The 22407-nt window shown below is 54.7% G+C and overlaps 3 protein-coding genes across 9 annotated transcripts; 2 read left to right on the top strand and 1 right to left on the bottom strand.

Moving 5' to 3' along the window:
* Nucleotides 1-1490: 1490 nt before the first annotated feature.
* Nucleotides 1491-2918, top strand: LOC119258281 (ubiquitin carboxyl-terminal hydrolase 17-like protein 6). The gene has a single exon (XM_037526719.1). It carries the CDS (start codon nt 1491-1493, stop codon nt 2916-2918), a length of 1428 nt encoding a protein of 475 aa, XP_037382616.1.
* Nucleotides 2919-4896: 1978 nt separating this feature from the next.
* ZNF705D (zinc finger protein 705D) lies at nt 4897-18493 on the bottom strand. 5 transcript variants are annotated; one of them, XM_037526564.2, is made up of 8 exons: nt 18440-18493; nt 14734-15011; nt 14424-14492; nt 11747-11831; nt 10014-10140; nt 9250-9342; nt 8670-8752; nt 4898-8205 (listed from the first exon to the last, which is right to left on the bottom strand). In XM_037526564.2, the coding sequence occupies exons 4-8, from the start codon at nt 11756-11758 to the stop codon at nt 7579-7581; spliced, it is 942 nt and encodes a 313-aa protein (XP_037382461.1). In that variant the 5' UTR covers nt 11759-11831; nt 14424-14492; nt 14734-15011; nt 18440-18493; the 3' UTR covers nt 4898-7578. The 5 variants fall into 5 exon arrangements, with proteins under 5 accessions (XP_037382464.1, XP_037382461.1, XP_037382462.1 ...); XM_037526565.2 differs by lacking the exon at nt 18440-18493 and adding an exon at nt 16613-17875; XM_037526567.2 differs by lacking the exon at nt 18440-18493 and having other exon boundaries at nt 4897-8202; nt 14734-17875.
* A 235-nt stretch (nt 18494-18728) lies between these two features.
* Nucleotides 18729-22319, top strand: DEFB108B (defensin beta 108B). Of its 3 annotated transcripts, XM_037526561.2 has the most exons (4): nt 18729-18785; nt 19353-19559; nt 19815-20038; nt 21938-22319. In XM_037526561.2, coding segments are annotated over exons 2-4 (390 nt in total). In that variant the 5' UTR covers nt 18729-18785; nt 19353-19557; the 3' UTR covers nt 22102-22319. The 3 variants fall into 3 exon arrangements, 2 of the variants coding, with proteins under 2 accessions (XP_037382458.1, XP_054557075.1); XM_054701100.1 differs by lacking the exon at nt 19353-19559; XR_005128171.2 differs by lacking the exons at nt 18729-18785; nt 19353-19559 and having other exon boundaries at nt 20001-20038; nt 21829-21976.
* Nucleotides 22320-22407: the final 88 nt, after the last annotated feature.

Raw genomic sequence — 22407 nt, 5'->3', positions numbered from 1 at the left:
GTCCAGGGGCGGGGGCTGCAGTGGGGCCCGGGCAGAGCCGACGCTGCTTCCCCAAGGGAAGCCCGAGAGGACGCGGGGCCTCGGCCAGATTTCACGGAGTTAGGGTCGTTCATTTTCTGAAGCCTCGAGAAATCAAAGTGACCCACTGCCAGCGGTGTGGACCCAAGGGCCGCCTGCCCACCCCCTGCTTTCCTGCCAGCGCCCACGGGGGACAGCCCGGGCCACAGCTCCCCCCTAACCCGAGTCCTTCACGGAATGGCGGCAGCACAGCCCCCCACACCCCCCCAGCCACATCCGGGTTCTGAGGGCGAGATCCCTGGGGCCAGTCCCGGAAGCAGGTGCCAGAGGTCACGCCCTGGGGCCTCTCCAGGGAGCGCTGGGCCTCCCTCCCTCAATCACTGCCCCTCACCCTGGGGCGGGGGTTGTGGCTCCAGGTGTCCCCGGGCCATGTGGCCACACCCAGCACCTCCGGCTGCAGGGGCCTCCCGGGGCCGCGGTGGACACTGAGTGGATCCTGTCTGTCCCGCCAGCGCCCGCCCCACTGTGAGGATGGCGGGCCCCGAGGGGCTCTGTTCCCCAACACCCGTTCTGCATCTTCCCACCTCGCAGGCCCAGGCCTGGCCCTCGGCTCGGTGGGACCCGATCAGGGAAACCTCGTCACGTCTGTCTTGAGCTGTGCAGCTTCCCATAAGGATTTTTTTTAAATCCCGAATCCTGGGGAATTAATGATGTAGCCGCCTGTGTCCATCCCGCGGGCTGCTCCTGAGTGCAGCGGGGCCTCCTGCAGCTCCCCGAGAGTCTGCTCCTGCCCTTTGTGCCCCGACCAGAGGAGTCACCCCAGCCCCACAGGTGTCCAGAGCCACCTCCGGGCTTCTCTGACTCTCTCCTGTCCCTGCCAGCTCGTGCTGATGCTGCTCTAACATGCGGGGGCAGGTGGGGTGACGCCAGTGGAGGGTCCAAGCCGCTGTTTGTCGTCCCCAGCCCTATTCGGGTCCCAAGCCCATGACGCTGAGGGGTCGGAGGGGGCCTGTTTGCTGTCCAGTTCCACCCGTGGGCAGCTGAGGCGCGAAGTGCCTCGTTAGGCCGCTCCTGTGCCAGGTCGAGGCCCGGCAGACGGGAGGCCGGGAGGGGTCACCAGGCGCCGGACTCCCGGGGGAGATGCCAGCCCGGAAGGGCCACGCCCAGCGCTGCCCAGCAGGCCGGTGACCGGTGGGGGGCGGGGGCGGGGCCTCGGCGCGGGGCGGGGCCAGGGGCTATAAAAGGGCGCGGGCCGGGCCTGCAGGTCATTCGGAGCCAGCGGTCCCGACGCGCGCATCGTCCAGCGGCTCGTCCAGACCCCGGCAGGGAAGACTCCGGACCTCGCCCCGACTCGGAGCTTCGGCCTCAGGACTGGACGCGCTCGCAGCCTCTGGACCAGGTGCGTGGCCCGGGAGCGCTGACCTGCCTCCCCCCGCGACAGACGCTCGTCCCTCCGGCCAGGCGCGCGCGGCATGGCCCCGGGGCCTGCGGAGACGACCGGCTGCCAGGGCCGCCTCGGGCGCCGGCTGGGGCCCGGCCAGGTGGGGGCCGGGCTGCGCAACCTGGGGAACACCTGCTACGCCAACGCGGCCCTGCAGTGCCTGACCTACACGCCCCCGCTGGCCGGCTACCTGCTGTCCCGGCCGCGCGCGCCCTCCTGCCCCCGGCGGCTGTCCTGCACGCTCTGCGCCATGCGGGCGCACGTCTCCCGCGCCCTCCTGCACCCCGGGGAGGTGGTGTCGCCCGTGAAGGAGCTGCTCGCCGGCTTCCATGCCTGGCGCCAGGAAGATGCCCACGAGTTCCTGATGGCCACCGTGGGCGCCATGCAGGGCGGGTGTGTGAGCGAGCTCGCGGCCGCGCACCCACAGCCCCAGGACAGCACCCTGGTGCGGCGGCTCTTCGGGGGCTACTGGAGGTCCCAGATCCAGTGCGTGCGCTGCTGCGGAGTCTCCACCACGCTGGAGCCCTACCTGGACATCGCCCTGGACATCCAGGCCGCCGACAGCGTGGAGCAGGCTCTGCAGGACTTGGTGAAGCCGGAAAGCCTGGACGGGCCCGACGCGTACCACTGCGCTGCCTGTGGCGACAGGGGCCCCGCCGCCAAGACGCTGGCTCTGCACGCCCCTCCCCAGGTCCTCATCCTCATGCTCAAGCGCTTCGGCGGCCCCACAGGCGGCAAGGTGGCCAAGCCCGTGCGCTACCCACAGCGCCTGGACCTGCAGGCCTTGCTGTCCGAGCAGAAGGCGGGGGCCCTGGAGTACGAACTCTATGCAGTGCTGGTCCACGCAGGCTGGGGGTGTCACCAGGGACACTACTTCTGCTACGTGAGCCCTGGGAAGGACCGGTGGTATCGCATGGACGACTCTCAGGTCACCTCCTGCAGTGTCTCCTCTGCCCTGAGCCAACAGGCCTACGTGCTCTTTTACATGCAGAAGAAGGAACTGGACAGGGCCAGTGAGCAGGACTCCCCTGGCGGACCACCCCCAACGCTGACCACCACAGGTGTGGACCTGCTCCCTCCGGCCCATCGGGAGCTTGTCGGAGACCAGCCTCCTGCTGTCCCCAAGCCCCAGGAGCCTGCGCGAGAGACCCCGACCCGGCCGGTCACCTTGGACCAGTGGAGAAAGCATCAGGAGCACGAGCGACCCAAGCCTTCCCTCAAGCTCAGGGAGGTGGACCGTGCCCTGCCCGCCGACGCGGTCGTGATCCACCGGCCCAGACAGCCCGCGGGGACCAGAGCGGGTCCTGCCCAGCGCGACACTGGCCAGCCGCAGCCTTCAGCCTGGGCACATGCTGCTCAAGGGCCAGCACCCGTGGGCAGAGCCCCTGGCATGGGAGAGAGAACCAGAGTCACCAAGGGGAAGAACAGGAAGGCCCAGAGGGTCCTGCTTGCCTTCTAGACACCGACTCCCATCTCCGTTCGTCCAGGCCGAGGTGACAAGAGCACATGAACACCCAGCATCCTGCGTGTCCCAGGGGAGGCCCAACCCGGCAGAGCCACCCAGACCCAGTACTCCTCACCCTCAGCACCTTGGACATGACCCGGGAATGTTCCTACCCCTGCCCAGCAGCAATGAGATTCCCAAGCACTCCCCAGCTCCGTGTGGGCCAGGTGCAGGGGCCCAGTGGAATCCCACTCCTGGCACGGGGTTCCCTAGTTTTGGTCGCACCTGATCCTCCAACTGTGGCAGGGGAAGAAAGGGCAGAGCCCTGGCCTGGGCGCAGGTGGCCCACACAGCACACTCATTCTTGTCTTTGGATGAGTTTTGCTGCAAAGCTACTCAGCTGTCCCCAATGGAAAGCTGTTCTGCATCCAACGAGTCGCTCTCCCGCGGCATGGAGTGCAAGGCGGGAGCAGGAGAGCCTCCCGGCGCCCGTGAACGACACCTGGACCTAGCAAGTTGGGCGTGCCCCCGGGCAGGAGGCAGCGCGCTCCATCCTGGAAGGACTGGAGCCTCAGGAGCCAGTGCATGGAGTCACGATGGGGTGCCTTCTCCTGCGCCTGTTCTCTGTGAACTCACAACACTGTTTAATGTAGCATGTACGTTTCTTTCAATTAGCAGTGTGTGACCAAAATGATACGGTACAGCTGAGGTCCCCCAAGGGGCACAAAGCATTTCTACCTTCTGAACCTTCTGAGAGGACCTGTTGAGAAAGAGATCCATAGTGGTTTCTGGATGGCGCCGTGGGAGTTCAGTTCCTGATAGGATTTAGTCTCCTTAGAGATGCCAGAGCAGAGTGGGTGGTGGGGGGAGGGTGAGAAGCACCAGGGATCCCTGAAGCAAGGCCCCAGGGTATGACTAGTGGTAGCTGTGGCCCTTTCCTGCAGGGATCACATACCCTCAGCACCTCTGATGGGGACACTCTTGGGGGTGGGGCACCTGCCCGCTGTGTTTTCCGGGAGTGGCTTTCTTGGCATACTTCTAAGTTCTCTGATAGCAGGCATTGCCTGTAGCCCCTCGTTTTCTCTGAAGAAGGGAATGTGGGTGGAGGGAGGGCTATCTAGGACTAGATGTAGGGGTTGAATCCTGCGATAAAATTAACCTAGTGAAATCTGGCAAGAGGGAATATGATTTTGAGTGATTTGGGAAAGTTACCTTATCCTTCCCAAAAGACGAATAAAGATCAAATGTACCATACGTGACATGTGTGTGCCCATTGTTTTTTTAATCAGAATGTGTTTATCATTTCTTGCAGATGCTTTTGCCCACTACTAAGACATGTAATTTTTGTGATGATATTTGTCATGGTAAACGTTCTGAGTAGTGTCATGAGGGTCAGGAGCTGAAGATGGGGTGTCCTTCGTGACTAGAATGTCCGTACCTTTGTCCCTAGTGGGCACCTGTTTGGGTTTTGCTGCTTTCATTCTGCAGAAATCAATGATCAAGGCCATGGGTGCTCCATTCTGGAGACCAACAGTCATTAGAAAAGCGGGGGACATGATCAGATCATTGTTCGGGCCATAGCCAAAGCCTGCACTCAGGGCCCGGGTGTGGGCTGCTGCTCCCTTCCACGCCGGGCCTTGTAATTCTGGAGTGAGACACCGTCTCTCCCACACATACTTATTTACTTTGCTCATTTATATCACACAAAAAGTTTCAGAATTAAAGCACAGTTGCTTATGCTGTCTTTCAACAGGAAATCTGATGGGGCCTCCCCCGTGGCGAAGCCCACAGCCTCTGCAATGCAGGTTAGTTTTCCTGCCTCGGGGGGGGGGGGGGGTGGCGGGGGGGAGGGTTCCCACAAAACAAACAAACAAAAACAAATGTACAAAAACAAACAAGCGAAAACAAACATAAACAAACAAAAACACAAACAAAAACTAACAAAAACTAATAAAAACAAAGTAATGAAAACAAACAAACAGAAACAAACACAAACACTCGCAAAAACAAAACCAAAAACAAACACTAACAAAAATTAACAAAAACAAACACTAACAAAAACAAACAGAAACTAACAAAAACTAAAAAAAACAAAGCAAACAGAAACAAACAGAACAAAAACACACAAACACTCACAAAAACAAGCAAAAACAAAAACTAACAAAAACTAGCATAAACAAACAAATCAAACAAACAAAAACAAACACAAAAAAACACAAACAAAAACAAACAAAACAAAACAAACACAAACAACAGAAACAAACAAAAACAAACGGACAAGCCAGGGTATTTCCTGGGCGGGTGCCTTGATCAGCCTCTTTTAAAAAGCTCCTGGGCAATGAATGGGCACCCGGAGGGCCCCCAGGTACGGGGGAGGGGAGGGACCAGGGCGCACGGGAGGCGGGGTGCAGGGGGGAAGGAAGAAATAGAATGCTACATAAATGAACCCCCAAAAAGGTTAACAGACCTGAACACAATTGTTGATGGGAAGCAGACGGCAATTTGGCTTTAAAATCTTGTTTCAAATTCAGAAAGCCCAGAAGGCTACTGAAGCCACAGGCACATCCCGGGGATTCCCGGCCAGGAAAGCCTGGTGCTAACAGTCAGCCCCTGATCATTATCAGCTGTTGCCAATTAAACTGAGAGGTTCTCTTCTTACTGTCCATTTCCCTGGGGGCAGGAACACAGCAGGGGGATCTACCTGGTCTTGACAGAAGTGCCGGTTGCCCGCCGCCAGCTGGGGCCTCTGGTCCACCGCAGTAGCCTCGTAGCCACGCCAAGAATGAAGCCCTCAGCTCATTTCCACCTTAGAGTTGAATAAACTGAGTCACAAAAAGACTGAGTAACATCTCCTGGACTGTGACGGTGGAAATGAGAACCCACGAGGTGTGTCTCCAGGGTCTGGACTTATTTGTTCCCTGAGCCCTTCTTCACACTTCTCTTGTCTCTGCCTCTCCAGCCAAGATACCAGAATGTTGAATTTTAGTTCCTCCTCCTCACATGACTGTTTCCACCCTCGCTGCACCATAGAATCGCTTGGGGGGCCGGGGGTTTGAAAACAGTGAGGTATCACTGGGAGGCAAGACTGTGTTCACTCACAGGGCCTCGGGATGTGAGTGGGGACGGTGGCAGTTGGGAGAGCATCCGCCAGCTGAGTTCTCTCTCGGAAGCATTTCCCCTTGAGCTTGAGTTCAGTTTTTAGGTTTCTTCAAAGGGAATACATGTGCAATTCCTTTGTGAGAACTTTCATTCTGCAGTACGTTGCGGGCTTCTGTGGTGTGGGATACCTTAGGGGGTGCAGCTTGCCTGAGTGCTCTCGGCAGAGCTGCTGTGGAAGGAGAAAGCACTGGCGGGGAGCTGACTGGGTGCAGAGCTCAGGACTCACCCAGTCAAGGTACTGGATGTGGTCATGGGACGAAGAACTCCCGCCCCCACTTAGCCCAACTCAGAGGCTTCATGGAGAAATTCAAGGAGTGTTCTGTGGCCTGGAAGTGCTGAGCTACCCGTGCCTCTGGTCTGTAACTGTCCCCACAGTGACGGGGCTGGCGCTGACACAGTGGTGGACATCAGTGTCATTGGTACTTCCCCCCCATGACCTCGCCAAGCCAGGGCCACGGCACACTGGAGCAACCAAGCACGGGGTGAGGGATCTTGTGTCACCCGCGGGCCAGGACAGAGCGCACTATGTCAGTGAGGAGAGAGGATGCGTGGGGATGAGCTGTGTGGAAGGAGCTGCTGGGAGAGACTCTGAGTTGGGCTAAGACTTCAGCCCAAGTGCCGCGGAGCGCAGACCTAAACAGGTGCCTACAGCTGCATAAGGACAAGCAGAACTTCAGCTCACTAGACTTTTTTAGCAACACGGTTTACTCACATCTTTACAAATCTATTGCAAACTTTAATTTCTTACAAAATTTTGCATACTCCCAGAATCAGTTCAGTATTCCCAGACCACTTGACTATCTTGGCGATGTCACCCTTTCCCTGGGAAATTTTGTCGATTCTTAATTAGTTGCTAATTTGTATATTAAAAGATTTTTAGAGTATTTTTCTCCTAGATTTCGTTATCTGATATGAAATCTAGCTGAAGTTTTCTCCACTTTGGTTTTTGGACTACCGTCTCCTTGGTTTGAGAACCTTCTTTCGTGACACTGAGTGCTCTGTACAATCTGACTCCTCCTATGTGTCACAGAATGGCTCTGGGAATAAGGGTTCTGTTGGATTTTAATTGACTCACTTCTCTGAATTGCTTGGTAATCCTCAAGCACATTCATCGCTCACATCCTGGGTTAGCAGTGACTCGTTCACTGAGCTTTCTTGTGCATACGTGACTGGTGCTTGGCTGAATATTTGTTCAGATGGATGACACTCCCAGGCGGTCTGACCTGTGTCAATCCTTTAGTGTGTTTCAAACGTACAACTGCTGCTGAAGACAACCTCGTTCTTTCTATGTACAGTAGGAGTTCTCTCGGGTCATCGAAGGTCAGGCCAATGACTGAAGGTTTTGATGTCATACGTGTGTATTCAAGGCCACATACATGTGCATATGTCAAGTTAGAAAGACTAGAGGATCTTCCACATCAGTTGCAGTATCCCTTCAATGTATGAGTCTTCTGGTGTGTTTAAACATTAAAGCTATAGTTGACGTCTCCTAAATATAATGAATCATCATTGTATGTCATCTCAGGTCAGAATATTCACTAAAAGCACTCATTTTCTCTCCATTGTGGATTCCCTCGTGTCGTCTAAGGGCAGAACACTGACTGAAGGATTTTCCACACTGATGACATTCATATGGTTTCTCTCCAGTGTGAGTTCTCTCGTGTCGTCGAAGGGCAGAACACTTACTGAAGGATTTCCCACACAGGTGACATCCATACGGTTGTTCTCCAGTGTGCGTTCTTGCATGCTGCCTGAGGTTAGAGGACTGACTGAAGGCTTTCCCGCACAGGTGACATTCATACGGTTTCTCTCCAGTGTGAGTCAGATTGTGCTTTCTAAGGTCAGAGCTTTGAATGAAGGCATTCCCACAGATACGGCATTCGTAAGGTTTCTCTCCAGTGTGAGTCATCTCGTGCCGTCTCAGACTGGAGCAGTTACTGAAGGCTTTCCCGCACAGATGGCATTCACAGGCTTTAACTTGACTGTGAATGTGCTTGTGCTGATGAAGGCATGGCTGGCCACCAAGGGATTTCCGACACTGCTTTCTGATACAGGGTTTCTTTTCTGTGGGAGCCGATAAATGTTCGTTCAGTGTGGCGCAATAAGGGGAATCTCCCATACTGTTACATTCAAAGGGAATCTGCTTTTGGGAAGGAGAGGAAAGGCTATTAATGGTTTTCCATATACATCCATACATTCATTATTTTATATATATCTATATATATAAAATCATTTAGTGATGCCCTTCAATTAAAATCTTTCCAGTGTTAATTCCTAACAAGTTGCATTTCCCTTCTGCACACGTTTTTGCAGCATCCTAACTGCAGCTTGTAGACTGATTTTGAAGGCGTCAATGTGTTTCAAAGACTAGGCATAGACTAGGCATAGACTAGGCATAGGGACAGTATGTAGTTGTCCATGTTTTTTTAAGATCTCGTGTTATAATTCTGAGCTCATTAATTTTTTCACTAAACTCAAACTATCCAAAACTTTTTGCTGAGAGTTAAATCTCAACTTAATGTACATACGGATAATAGAATCATTTATTAATATACTACTGCCATGTCTCTAATTTGAATGATTAGTGTCACTCCTCATGAAACTTACCATTGCCTTGATGGTAGATGCATCCTTCCTGCTGATATGATGTGTGGCTATTGTTGTTGGTTTTGTAGGGGCACTTTCCCTGCCTAAAATTAAAATTTAGAATGGCCTTAGGAGAATGAAAACATTGAAAAGTACCAAGACATTAATAAGTCTAAAAACTCACACTTCAAAAAGGCAAATAATAGAAATGAAGAAATTTTCTAGAAAGTAGAAACACATTAAGGGCACTGACGAAGATTTTCAGCATTGAAATATGAAAAATTAAAATGGGGATGAGCTATCGGGTTGGTAATGATAGGGAAAACCTTCAAGGGGGGGTGAGGGAGGGACCAGGATAAGAGTTATTATGTGAAAGTTTAACTTCAATACATACATGAATACCCTTTTCCCTAAAGCCAGAGAAATGTGACTAATACAGGCAAGGACTAATGACATCTGAAGAAGTTCCCCCCAGTGTACCTCACATACACTTTAGAGTGTATCCCTCACCCCGTCACATCTTCAGTTGGTATTTCTAAGGATAACTCAGTTGTCAGGCACTGGCCTGGCTCCTGCGGAGGTGTAGGTTCCTGCTGCTTACCTGGGCTCTGGCCTTGGAGAAACCCTGTTCCTTCACTCCACAGCTCTTCTTGCTCCAACTGGAAAATTAGATCTGATTTGGAATGCTGATACCCTGTTCATGGGGGAAGTAAGTAAATATTGGTAGGTTTTGAGTTCCATGCTGATAAACATGCATGATCATCAAGGCCAGGACAGACTGCTTAGAAAAAAATAAAGAGAGCACTGATTCAGAGCCCAGACAGCAACAGCTTGGACAGAGAAGACAGAGACGGTCCCGCAGTGGAGCAGGAAGAAACCCAGCTGTATCCAAAGCAGTGATGACCTCTGGATGCCGATGTCTGTGCCCAAGGGCAAGACAGAATGTAGCCTCCTACTCTTCAAAAGCAGAGAAACTGAGTGTGTTCAGTGAATTGAGTATTATTTGAAAACAGAAGATGAACAGCTAATGAACATAAGCTTCCAAAGGATCACCAAAGTTGGATTATTTTTTGCTAGTCAAGGCTCAGCATAGTGACTACAGCAGAGTAATTATCTAGAAAATATTTCATCAATTTATGTATTAAAAAACATTGATTTCTGCTGAGTGTCAGACATTAACAAGAAAGACATTAAATTGGGGTAAATATTCTAGCAGGGTGACAAACTAGATGTAAGTAAAACAAACGACTTTCCCTCATGTCATTATGAAGTCTAAAACAATCGGCAGAGACGGGGTGGTATCCTGGGAAGCTGTTTTAGATGCTGCCTGGATGCCTGCATCCATATATGAGTGCTGACGCGTACCCATGGAGACCAGATGACTGACATTTTCCAGCATCACATCTCTGAAGAGCTGCCTCTGCCACGGGTCCAACAGGGCCCACTCTTCCCGGGTGAAGTCGACAGCTACATCTTCCAATGTCACTGATTCCTGAAATGTGGACATTCTGGATTAGACAGAGCAGTACCTACCAGTATCCAGAGTAGGAGGGTGAGGATGACAGCACTGAGGAAGGGGATGGAGGAGTAGGTGTAGAAAAAACTCAAACCGAGTCTGGGGCCCACATCAGTTCATTCCCAGGGCCGAGCCTGCACGTGCCTTCCAGAGCCATCCCTGACACGCAGTCTGAACGAGTATCACGTCATTGGGAAGGCGTGTCCTATGAGGTGTGTCCCAATATAATCTGGAATTTTTCATCTTCTGAAATAACTAGTAATTATGACTTCCAGATATGTGGTTATAAAACTTATACTTGAAAATTCATAACTCTCCTGATTTAATTTCAAGTCCCTCTACTTTCCATCACAAGGCAAACAGTAACCATATTTGCCTCTTTTAAACCACAACTGTGCTTACACGTCATTTCCCTAGATGAACCTGTTTCCTCATTTATGAAATGGTTTAATAACCTGCTACAAGTGTTGAAAGATCCAATGACTGGAGGTATGAGGCTCTTCTTATCTAAGTAAACACGTATAAATGCAAGCCATTAGTCTACTACTCATTAAAATATCTGATCACCGTAAAGCAGTCGCCAGCATTCTTCAGAAAAGAAACTGCTCACAGACCCTGGCAGCAGTACATGCAGTTGCCCTCAACTTTGCAGGACTCAGGTGTTCCCAAAGGAGAAGGTCAGCGGCACACACCAGGGCCCCTGAGGCCCCTGCACTGGCAGGCAGCCCTGGGACAGGCTCACACCAGACACCTGGTCTCTCTCTGGGGCCTCCACCGCCAGGTGTCACACCCCATCCTGGCTCCCTGCTGAGAGATTAAAGAAGTCTCTTGATTGGATTTGGGCTATCTAGTTCTTGAAAACATTTCCAAAGGAGCTAGAATTTTATTCTATTCTTTGTCTTGAATGTGCAGCCAGAATTAAGGGAAAAATTCTCCCTACACAGTAATTCCAGTTATTATTAAAAAAGTTAAATACAAAAAGGTAAACTGCATGATTAGGAACAAATATAATGAGAATTTAAATTGTCTTTTAGGAAGTTTCCAAAAGGGTAAATATATCAAAACTCTAAATTTAAATTAGCAAAAACGAAGGAGCGGTTACTCTTGCGTTCTCTGGCCTACACGTCTCTTGTGCTAAGCAATTCCCAGCCGTCCCCCTGACCTGTGACATGGGACTGACTGGCCTCACCTGGTAGCCCCGCGGCCCCCTACTGTGCTGTGCTGGCCTCGTGCCCCTCTGCTGAGGGCACCCGCACAGCCGCACGCCGTGAAAACCAGTGACAGTAAATGACAGTAATGAGCAACTTACTCCCAGGGAGCCCATGCAATGAATTAGACAAAAGAAACTTCTCTTGTCTTCTGTAGACACACAGCCTTCATGGAGGGATTCACGGTGTCACAGGAAGGACATTAGTTACTGAGGCGCCCCTGGTCCATTACAACCATCACAGTCTCCTGGGGAGCTCCCCTGCAGCTGGGATCCCTGAAGCCCACACTTAGAACATCGCTGTGAGCAGGAGAAGCAGCCCCGCCCGTCCACACTGTGGGGTGTGACCTGAGTGGAAATGGCCTCCCCACTCACCAGTGACTGCATCGTCAGCGACTCAGTTGCCGACTGTTTCTCTCTGGTTGCCGCTCACAGACAGTCCACCACTAAGCCGGCAAAGCTGAGGAGGGAGAAAGACACCATAAGACCTCCGGTGTCATGCACTTTCCAGATGCACCTGCCACAAAGCCCCAAACCTTCCTCTGGGTGTGCTGCCACCCTCGCCAACAGACTTGTAGTGCCTTCTAGGAGAGCTCCACAGGGTTATCCTCTCCAGGAGTCAAAAGTGAGAAGGCCATGACCATGGCTGCGAGTGAAAAATATTTAAATACAGGTGTCTTATGGATAAAAGCCTCAAAACTATGGCACTTTATGTGACTGCGGCATATTCAATTCCTCCCTGATTCCAAAGCACAGCAATCCCTGGCATATGCAAGTTTTCCACCTACAGGCAAACACTGTGGGATTTCTCAGATACCAGCATCGCTCCGGCCACCTGACCTGGGACGTCCACCCCAGGGTGCCAGCACTCGGCAGCAGTGCTGAGTGAAAGTACTGAGCCAGCGCGGGACCCCCTTCTCTGCGCAGAGGGATGATGCCTGCGGGAGAACGTCTTTCACAAGCGAGATCTCTGGGTCCTGCCATAAGGGGAGCTTTTCACCAGCACCGAGCTCTACCGTGACCCTCAGCCCCTCACTCCCAAGCAGATGGAGCCGTGGCGACAGGGTTGTTTCGTGAGGCAGAGGGTTCACTCCGCTGGTCCTCTGAGCATGGAAAGCAGAGGTCCACTCAAAGGGCCACCCAGTCAGGTGGCCCCTCAAGAGGTGAGTCAGAGCACCAGCGACACTGCTCCGCCTCACTCCCTGCCCCGGGACAGCAAAGGAGAGGTGCTGATTCCCTTATTACATCCCTTCAGTTCTTGAGTCACACTTGAGCTGGCCTGTACCGGATCCCAAGAATCGTTTATAAAATATTCCGGAGGTCTGTGAATGGCTTGAATCTTGCCATGATACAAAGAAGTCAGTGAACACTGTAGGTCCCGGCTTACTGGCCTGTTCCAAGAGCCCGCTCACCCCCGCGAGGCTGCTGGGGGCCGCCCGACAAGACCACAAAATACCATTTCTGGTCCCCATTAGCACTGCCTTGAGATGATACTAATGTCGTCCATCATTAACTACTCACCCAGAATCTTGGGTTTTCACCTACAACTGAGAACATTACTTTTAAAATAGCCTATTTTATGACTTCTAAAACGTTTGTTTAAAAAAGTACTTGTTTAATATGAAAAACCATTTACAACAACCTGAAAATATTTATACAACACCAAACCCATCTCCCCAGAGACAGTCATTATTAGCTTCATGGTCCCTATCCCAGAAGGCCTCGACCAGCCAAGGTGTCCATTCTGGATCTCTTCCATCCCTGCCCGGTCTCAAAATATGGGTAATTCTTACAGAGGGTCAAAGAAATTGTCACAAAGATGCCATCCACGTCGGTCACACAGGAGGTGACAGAGTATTGACTCAGAATCTTGCCACTTATTCAGGCCTCCTAAGTCCACCGTCATTATCTCCGCTTGTCGGGCGAAGCCAGCCTCCACAGGACGAGCGTGACAGCGGAAACATTACAGCACGTAACTGCTTGAACTAGTTTTCAGGCTGACACGTGTCTGGCTGCGAAGCCTCTGTGCCGACCGTGTACCCCGAGTTAGGTCTTCTCATGTCTCTGAGAAGGGCAGCTGGAGGTGACGCAGGGTGTGCAGGGAAGGTAGTGAGGAGCATCTGGGATACTGGGTATCATCGCTGCCACCATTTGGAGGAGTTCTGGCTGGAACCGAAGGTGACCACAAAAGGTGGCAGCACTTCCTGCAGAAAAGCTTGGCACCATTCCTTCCCTGGCCTGGGAGTGGACTTCTAAGAGCTTGAGGGTGGCATCAGGACAGCTGAGGCAAAGACAGGATGTAAGAAGTAAAAGGGAAGTCTTCGGTGGTGAGAGAAATGTTTAGCCCGGTTGCTGCTGGGATCCATCTTTTCTAGCTGAGATGACACTCTGGCTGCGAGACCGCTCGCGCTGGACCATAGCTGGCTGTCTCGGGAGATGCTGGCCCAGGACCCCACCTGCTGAGAAGTTCACCGGGTATAGGTTGTGGAGTTTTACCAACTTCAGAGGGGGCGCGCACGAGTCCCTTGTCCAACACCAGGGGAATGGCTGCCCGCTCAGGAAACACAGCCGTCAGCACGGACAAGATGGCCCCCTGCCGTCACTGAAGCAGGGCAGGGTCCAGGGCAAGCTCGTGCCGGAAGAGCAGTGGAGCAAAGTGGCTTTCCTCAAAGAGCCATGACTTCCCAATGCAGGACACTTCTAGAAGCTGGTGATTATGCTTCCGCAAGCATGCGACTAGCATTCAGTCAGGGGTGACAGCTCTTCACACTCCCCTCCCCGAAGCTGGAAGAGTTCAGAACCATTTATGCCTCAAACCAGGTGGCCTCCCCTGCTCAGTGACTGCAGCCCTGACCCGACGCCTCTCTGGCGATGCCCAGAATAAGGGCTCTCCTTTGCAACACCCAGACCTGAGCCGGGGGAAACGACTGCCTCGGTGCTCCACCGAGCCATCACCGATGCCCCCGTACAGAGCCCAGTGAGGCATCTGTGGGAGAACTGCCATCCCGGGTACACCGGACACCTCGCGCGCTTTCCCCAGCAGGATCCATACCCGCAGGTGTCAGGTACACAGCTCCGTAGTTCAGAGTGTTTGACTAGCATGTTCAACTGCTTACAACCTCTGTGAGGGAGAAAACGGACATGTATCGCCAAAACTGACCAGAGCGCAAGGCTTTGCTTCCGACCCCTCCTCCCCCACAGCCCGGGGCCAGAGCCCAGCTGGCTGGCCTGCTGCGCTGTGCCTGAACGCCCACACCAGGATTTTCCCTTTTTAGGGTGGGCCCTATGCTCAGCACCCCCCAACACAGGCCTCTGCCCTGAGCTTTAAGTGGCTGCCCCTCCCCCTGGACGTGAGGCCACACCTGGAGAGCCGAGTCTTCCCGGCAGCGCGCAGGAAGGAGCGCGTGCTCGGCATCCCAGAGGCGGGCGCTACCCGGGTAACCAAGCTTGTCTCTCCGCCAGCTGAAGGATGTCCCGGCTTGAAGAATCTGGGTTCCTTGCCTGGTGGGGAGAGCTGAGGGATCCGAAGAACAGGGGAGTCAAGTCGTTCAGACGCTGGCGGGGGGCAGCCGGGTGCTGGGCACCTGCTTTTAAGTCCTCCGTGAGGCACTCAGCAGGGGGACGGGGATTTCGGTCAGCTCTAAAAGAGAAGCCCCTGATTAATGCAAGGATCTGAATACCCGATATCCAGGACAGATCACAACACCCCAAGAGACACCCCATAAATAAGGCTTATAGACTGAGGTGCCCTGCATGCCCAGGGTGCACCAGGAGCGGGGAGAGCTGGGTAATGAGGCACTGGTCGTGGGCTTTGACTCCCAGGCAGAATCAGACTGAAATGGAAAATTATTTTATCACTTTCTCCTGGGAAATATAGGGGTAGCAGGGAACCCCTACACATACTAAACAGGCCAGCCCTGCGAGGGGCGGGTCGGTGGTGCCCAGGGACAGGTGTGTTTGGGCACGCGTCCAAGCCTCCAAGGCAGCCGTGAACGCTGAGAACTCGGCTGCAGTGCTGGTCTTTTCTTCAGTTACCAGCAGTCGCAGCCGGGGCCCCGCACACACAGATGTGCTGCATTCACAGTGTAATGCCGCGCCCCAGCTCCGCCCTGCCGCTCTCCCCAAGCCGCTGCCATCACTTAAATAACAGCACATGAACTATTTTAAAAGGCTAAAGTGTAGAAGTGGTAGGAGTAAAAAATTAAATATTACTATTCTAGGAATCCTTCGCCTTGAAACATTTAAAAATTATCCAGTAATTTTGGTAATGGGAGGGTTACCATTAAGTACTTTAATAAGACTTCAAGGGAGAATTACAAGAATGAAAGTGAGAGATGATAAGAAAAAAGAAGGAAAAACATCTTGGCAGAACCCCAGAACTTCCAAATGCAAAAATCAAGCCCTTTCAGAGAAGAGAGCACCCCGGGGACAGAGGGAAGGCAGATGGACAGTGCCTAGAAGCCGCGCGTTTATGCACAGGGTTTAACATGAGCAAGAGGAAAAAGGATTAGGTAAAAACCACTGAAAGGATTAGACAAATTGAAAGCTATGAAAGCTTTGTCAAAGATAACAAAGGAAAACAATACGCCAATAACTTTATGATTTAATTCAAGTACTAAAACATTTGAGAAAAGAAAATTGTGAATTTCTGAAAACTCAGCTTGGAAAAACATGCAAGACAATGAAAAATACAAGTCCCCTCTTCACAGTCTATCATTGAAAAAGGAAGAACAATTTGAGGATCATGGTAAAAACTCAAGCAAACATAAGACAATATTCATTCAACCAAATGTGATAATGGAGCATGCCTAGAAAAGCTTGGGGAACCGCTGTGATAGGACTGTGTAAAGGAGTAAGTTCCTCAAATACTACAAGGGGTGGGCTTAGGGAAGATGGGTGCTAAGTACGACCTACAGATGAAATAACACTTTAACTGGCCACACAGAGAATGTACCAGGGACAAAAAACTAGAGTTATGACAATTCAATCAAAACAACCGCTCCATACTGAACTCTTCGGAGGACTCAATAGAAACTCTCACGACATGGAGATTAAATGTATTTTACAAAACAGAGTTGTGCGTACACACTGTAAAACAAGACCACAGCAGGAAGTGACGCGTGTCCGTGACTCGGTAAATGATGGCTGAGCTTGGCCTCTCCTGCCAAATCTCTCAGAGAGCCCCAGGAAGAAGTCACTGTTTCCTCAACATCACCTTGATATTTTTAGGGCATTCCTCACCATTACAATTTCCCAGTGCTACCCAGGCGATCCAGCCTATTGGGGAGTGCACATTAGGGATCCATGCCACGTCATGCTCTTGCAAAGACCTGTCGGTGAAATGACATCTCTATATCCATTCACGGACCTGCCTTTCCTTTCAAAACTTCACTCTAGAAAAATCTCTTTCGAATCCATGACGAACTAGGAAGCTCTTCAGGATATTAAGAATGCTGCACTCTACGAGGTGACAACCAGTCTCGCCCTCTTGCCTCTCACATGCTACTAACGCAGGTTGGAAGGCAAGGGCGAGAGGACAAGAAAATAGTTATGGTGAAGAAAGGATAAAACCAAAATAATTCTTTTTAATTCTTTTTCATTGATTTTGTAAAAATCAATACATGGATCATAAATCCAAATGCAACCTGTCACGATGTTCAAACAGCACGTCTACGGCTCTTCAGAAAGCGAAACGTCTGTCTTTAGAGCGCGGAACGCCCCGCGCACAAACCATTTGTGACAAGGATGTGTTAGGGGGAAAGGATGTCCTGCGCTAATCCCATACAGGCTTTGTGGACCCCACCCCCACTCCAGACCAAAGCCATCAGGACATTGGGAAAGACAAACCCCGTCACCACCAAAGGGAGGGTGGCTGGGACCTGAGGGTGGAGTTGGGCAGCCAGGTTGGGTATAAAAACCAAACACGTGGGCCTTGGGGTCTCTCGCTCTGTCGCTCGCCTCCTGGCTTCACGGCTCCTGGCTCGCCGCCAGCTCTCAGAGCACCATTTGGGAGTCCAGATCGGGGATCGGGTAGGACTCATTTAATGCACTTCAAACCATTTTACGATATTTTGATTTAATTTCTTGTGCCATTTCATGATAAAACTTCAGGGAAACATGCATGTCTCAAAAAGTTGTGTTGAAATAACCTCAATTCCCCGTAATCAGTAATAAATTGCAGTGTCCCCTGAGAGGGGACATCTGAGTGATACGCTGGAATTCCGATGTCCCCTGAGAGGGGCCGGCGGGGTGCAAAGGGTTAAAACTGTGTCTCCCACTCTTCTCCCTGAGCTGTGCATGTCCTCATGTCCCCTTCCCTTGTGAAGAAACCTTTTCTTGACCTTCGCGGTCGCCTGCGGTGGAGCACTGAGAAGTCCTTTCCAGCGCGCGGGTGGGGACCCGCAGCCAGGCACCCCGTTTCCTATCGGGGCTGCCCTGTACCCGACGGACGAAACCTCCTATTGAGAAACAGGGGCGAGCAGCCCCCCGACGCCCACCGAGCGCGCCGGGCAGGGCGGCAGGCGCGGAGACCCACACGCCGCGGGAGATGAGGGGGCGCCGGGGCAGGCGCGCGGCGGGAGCCTCCCCGGTGTCCCGCGGAGACGCGGCCCGCGCGCGGGTGTGGGCCTGCGGGCAGCCGCCTCCTCCCGCTCCGCCGGCCGCTTCTCGTCCATTTTCACCCACCCGCCGCCGCCGGGCCCCCGACCCACCCCCCCTTTTCTCTCGGGCTCTGCCCCCCCCCCCCCGGCGCGCGGCGCGGCACAGCGGGGAGCGGCGCTTCCACCCGCGGCGGCCGCCGGTGCCGGCCGAGCCCGGCGCGAGAACGCGGGTGCCGGCCAGGGCGCGGGCGCCGCCCTCGGGGCTCCCCTGCGGCGCGGGCGGGGGCTCGGGGGCCCGGGCCGCGCCCAGAACGACGCCGGCGGCGGGGCTCGGGCGCGGCCGGGGCTGGCGCCTCCCGGAGGCGGGGCGGGGCGGGGCGCCCCGATGGGGCCCGCGGCGCGGACGAGGGGCGGGGGCGGGAGGCCTGGGCAGGGCCGCTGGGCGGGGCCCGCGCCGGAGCGACTTTACCGGAAGGGACGCGGCTCCTGACGGGCGGGCGCCCGCGAGCGGGGCCGGCGCGCGGCACCCACGTGCACGCGGGAGCCGGAAACACCGACACCCGCTCGGCCCGGCCGGCGCCGCGCGAAACTGCTTCCGGGCCGGCGGGAAACGGGCGGCCTGAGGGCGGGGCCTAGCCCCTCCCTTCCGGGGCGTGGCCGCCGGCGCCCGGAAGTGCGTCACGGCGTGTGCGTCCGCGCGGGCCGCGCCCCCGGGGCTGGAGGCGCGTGGCGGCGGGTAGCGGGGTCGGAGTCCCGGGCGGGCGCGGCCGGCCGGGGCGCTCCCGCTTCGTTCCTCGCCTGTGCCGCGGCCGGAGGTGATGGAGGAAAGACTAGAAAGCCGGGGTGCTGGAGGAGGACGGCAGCGGGCGGGGACGGCGTGGCCCCGGCACGCGGGGGCGGCTCGAGGGGCGTAACGTGCCGTTAACCCGGCCGAGGGGGCCCGCGGGCGCCGGCGCCGTGTCCCGGGCGAGAGGCCCCGGCAGGCCCGGAGGCTCTGGGGAGGGGAGCGCAGCCCGAGGGGGAGACACGGAGGCCGGGCGCACCCCGGAATCGGGCCCCTCCTGGTCCCCAACGCCAGCCACAGGCCGCCGCGCCGCGGAGGCGTGACCCGCCCACGGGAGGAGGACCGTGGCGTGGCCTCTGCACAGGCTCGGGCGGCGCTCCCTCTGCCCGCCTGTGAGTGTGCGGGAGCCTCTGTGCCCCGCCCTCTCCCTCTGCAGGGCAGCAGCCGCCTGCCCGCCGGTGACCTGTGCCTGCAGGGGCTCCTCGTCACTGGCCTCCCGCAGCGGAGGCCGCGCTCCTCAAGGCCGCCAGCCTGCATCCCTGCAGGCCTCTCTTAGCAAAACCTGCCCCTTTCCCTAATAAACCTGTCCTTTAAATAGAACTCACGTCTGTCTCGTGAAACTCTCCTGGGGAGCTCGCCACGTGCTGCTGAAACGGGAGCTCTGGCGACACCTTTCCCAGAGTGACCTCAAGGACCCTGCTCTCCAAGCTCACCAATTCCCACAACTGCATGATGGAAGGCCCAGGAGCTGGGGCGCACCCTGCTTCACCCCTTGCAGGAGGTGGCCCAGGTGGAGCTGGGGCATGTAAGAGCAGGGCTGAGCCGGGCCTTGGTTTCTTGGGGTGGCCAGCAAGGCCAGGGAGCATGCCCTGGGTGACCTCTGGTCACGGAGTGAACCGGCCGGCTTCCCCAGGGGCCTGACGTGCTAGCTTCAGTTGCTTCTGTGCATCAGTTTGAATCTTCTGGCAAAACCCTGAAGTTTCTGTTCCCATTTGACAAGGTTCTCTGATCAAAACTGGGCCCACGTCCTTATAACAAATGGCGTGTTCTGCACACCCAGGGCCCCCAGTCGCCTCGGGAAGGCCGGCCTGTGCCCGCAGAGACCACTAACGAGGTACAGAGAGGCCCTGCCGCTCCAGACAAAGACGTTCCGCGGGTGCCAGGGACGCAGACGGAAGTGTCTCTGCTGCTGGGAAGTGGAGCCAAGCCCGCGCCCGTCATCAGCCATGAGGAGTGCTGTCCTCCTCGTTGCCATTCTCTCCTTTATGAGCCGAGCCCCACCAGGTAACAGCCTCCCCTGTGCTGAGGCCCTGCTGAGGGCAGAAGGCCTGACACCCCAGGGGGAGCAGCGCTGGAGCAGAACCACCAGCCCCAGGCCAAGCAGGCGCTCACAGGAGACCAGGGAGGCCGGGCCGGGCCGGGCACCTGCCTCCCGGGTCTCCTGGCCCAGTCAGACGGCGTGACCTCAGATTGTTTCCAGCGTCCAAACCCCCTGACTCCAGCACTCAGGAGGATTTAATGAGGCGAGGTTACTATGTGCCCACATCCAGATAGCAGAATTGGCATTGGTCTAGGACTAAGTCTTGGTCTCCAAAAGTCCTCGCCTGGTGCAGCACGAGTGAGCTGTCCTGAGACACTGCGTGGGGGTGGCCGAAGCCAGACAGGCCCGGGCAGGAGGGAGGGCCGGGGGTCTCCCTGGAAGCTCTGCCGTGCGTCTCAGAGACTGACAGCTCGGGACACTGCCCCTTAGGCCTTCGCTCCCCTGGGCTTGAGTCTGCCCCTTCAGGGTCCAGCCCAGCTTCTGGCTTCCCCGCCTGCTCACGGCCGCCTGCACGGGGGTCGGAGGGGACGCTGCCGGGGCTCTGTGCTCCCGCGCTCAGCCCACAGGCCCCGTCCCGGTGGGAGCCCCAGCCTGGAAGTAACCAGACCCCCAAATGGATCGGGAAAGTTCCTAGAGCTCCTGGATGTGTGGCTCAGGGAGGGATGAGCAGCTCCGTGCTCTGCGTCGGGAGAAACCTCTTCCTGAGGTGGCAGGGCTTTGGCTTGGGCCGAGGGCGCGTGAGTCGTGGTGAGTGCCTGTGAGGAGCCCCCGCGGGTATTTAAGGGGCTGGGGCGTGCTAGGCTCTGCGTAGCCTGTAAGAAGACAATTAGCACATTTTGCAGCAGAAAATCAAGGGGGAGGCGTGTCCTCGGTGAGCACAGGTTTTCCTGCATAAATCTGTTTTAAAGGTCTGCTTGTTGTGAGCAGGCAGATAGCACTTCAGTGTGCGGAGTGTGTGTGGCTTGTATGGCAGTTCCAGCTTGGCTCCAGGAGAACTGGTGTAGAGGAAGTGGAGGGGCGGGACTGGAGAGGGGGGCCAATTCAGTTTATCAGAGATTCGGGAAGCATTGACTGGGAAGCCTTTACTGCAATGCAGGCAGAGAGAAATAACAAGATTCCTTTGGCTTCCAAGATGTCGTGCTCTCTAAAAATTTCCTGAAGTCTGTTGTCTTTTCTATCTACATTTGAGAAGTTCCATTTCTGAGTGAGCCAGCGCACACATGCACAGGAAGGGATATTTCACAGCTCTGAGAAGCCTCTTCCACTGTAGCAGCACAGGCTGTGACAGTAAATGAGAACTGTTGTCTGCATTGCAGCAGGTGCCAATGAGGGAGGAAACTCAGGATAAGGGGGCCTCCCTGGTGGCCTAGGGGTTAAGTCTCTGTGCTATCACCACAGCAGCCTGACTTCCATCCCAACTAGGGAGCTGACCCACAGGGCGCAGCCCCCCTCCTGTCTCCCTGCTGCACCTCTCAGCGGTATATTTCAGTAGATCCGCCTATTTGCTCCCCATTCTGTCTCTGGTGAGTCCTCTCACCTCCCATCCCTCTGGCTTACACCCCAGTTCCTCTACGCAAAACATACAAACAAAAAATCAGGATAAGCTAGAGGTGTATGGCCTAGAACTTGGAGAGGGCCGGGCCCGCTCAGTTCCAGGCTCTGGCTACTGAGGTGCACCCAGTATTGCCAGAATTTTCAAGAATGCCAAATGCCAAACTTTTATGTAAATCTGCTATTTATGTCTTGGCTTAAGAAATCAGATAACGAAGAAAAGAAAGGAAACCCACACAGGATAGTTTCCAGAGACTTCATGGACTTCAGTAAAGCGCCAGGGACTAACAGGGCAGCCCTCTTCTCCGCAGCCAGCAGCAGCTTCTGGGAGATTTGCGAGCGTCCGAATGGCGCCTGCCGGGAATTCTGCATCGAGTCCGAGGTGCAAGCTGGGAGATGCTTAAATGGCCGGCCTTGCTGCCTGCCCATGGGGAACCAGCCGCTCGTCGACAACACCACACCCGGCGAGTGCTGAGGCCGCTGGGAAACCGCTTCTGGATGTCTTCCACGCGAGCTCTTTTTAGTTACGGCCTCATTTTCCTGCCAGGGCTCTTCCTGAGTCCCTAATAAATACACAGCAAAATCAGCCAACACAAAGCCCATGTTAAAACTTTTTATTATTATCACTGATTCCTGTTGGTTCCGTCTTAGTTTGCAGCGGGGGGAATTCTGAAAATAATCGGGATTGGGGGCGGATCTTTGACCAGACATGTTGTTTGCCTGGCTCTGGCCGGACGTCTGGGCTCGGTGCACCCTCCGGTGTCCATGGAGCGCGGTTTTC

This window comes from Talpa occidentalis, unplaced genomic scaffold (genome assembly GCF_014898055.3).
Source record: "Talpa occidentalis isolate TD23 unplaced genomic scaffold, MPIMG_talOcc4v2.1 talOcc4.4, whole genome shotgun sequence".
Lineage (NCBI taxonomy): Eukaryota > Metazoa > Chordata > Mammalia > Eulipotyphla > Talpidae > Talpa > Talpa occidentalis.
Note: the sequence above shows the minus strand (reverse complement) of the source record. Positions and strands in the feature narration are given on the sequence as shown.

Excerpts from the sequence above, each read along its gene's own strand:
- ZNF705D (XM_037526564.2), bottom strand. Across the intron at positions 8,753-9,249 it reads TCTCCAAGGCCAGAGCCCAG|GCAGGGAAAGTGCCCCTACA; the intron begins GTAAGCAGCAGG and ends TTTTAATTTTAG. Across the intron at positions 8,206-8,669 it reads CATCTACCATCAAGGCAATG|CAGATTCCCTTTGAATGTAA; the intron begins GTAAGTTTCATG and ends CCTTCCCAAAAG.
- LOC119258281 (XM_037526719.1), top strand. The coding sequence starts at position 1,491 with ATGGCCCCGGGGCCTGCGGAGACGACCGGCTGCCAGGGCCGCCTCGGG.
- DEFB108B (XM_037526561.2), top strand. Across the intron at positions 20,039-21,937 it reads TATGAGCCGAGCCCCACCAG|CCAGCAGCAGCTTCTGGGAG; the intron begins GTAACAGCCTCC and ends TCTTCTCCGCAG.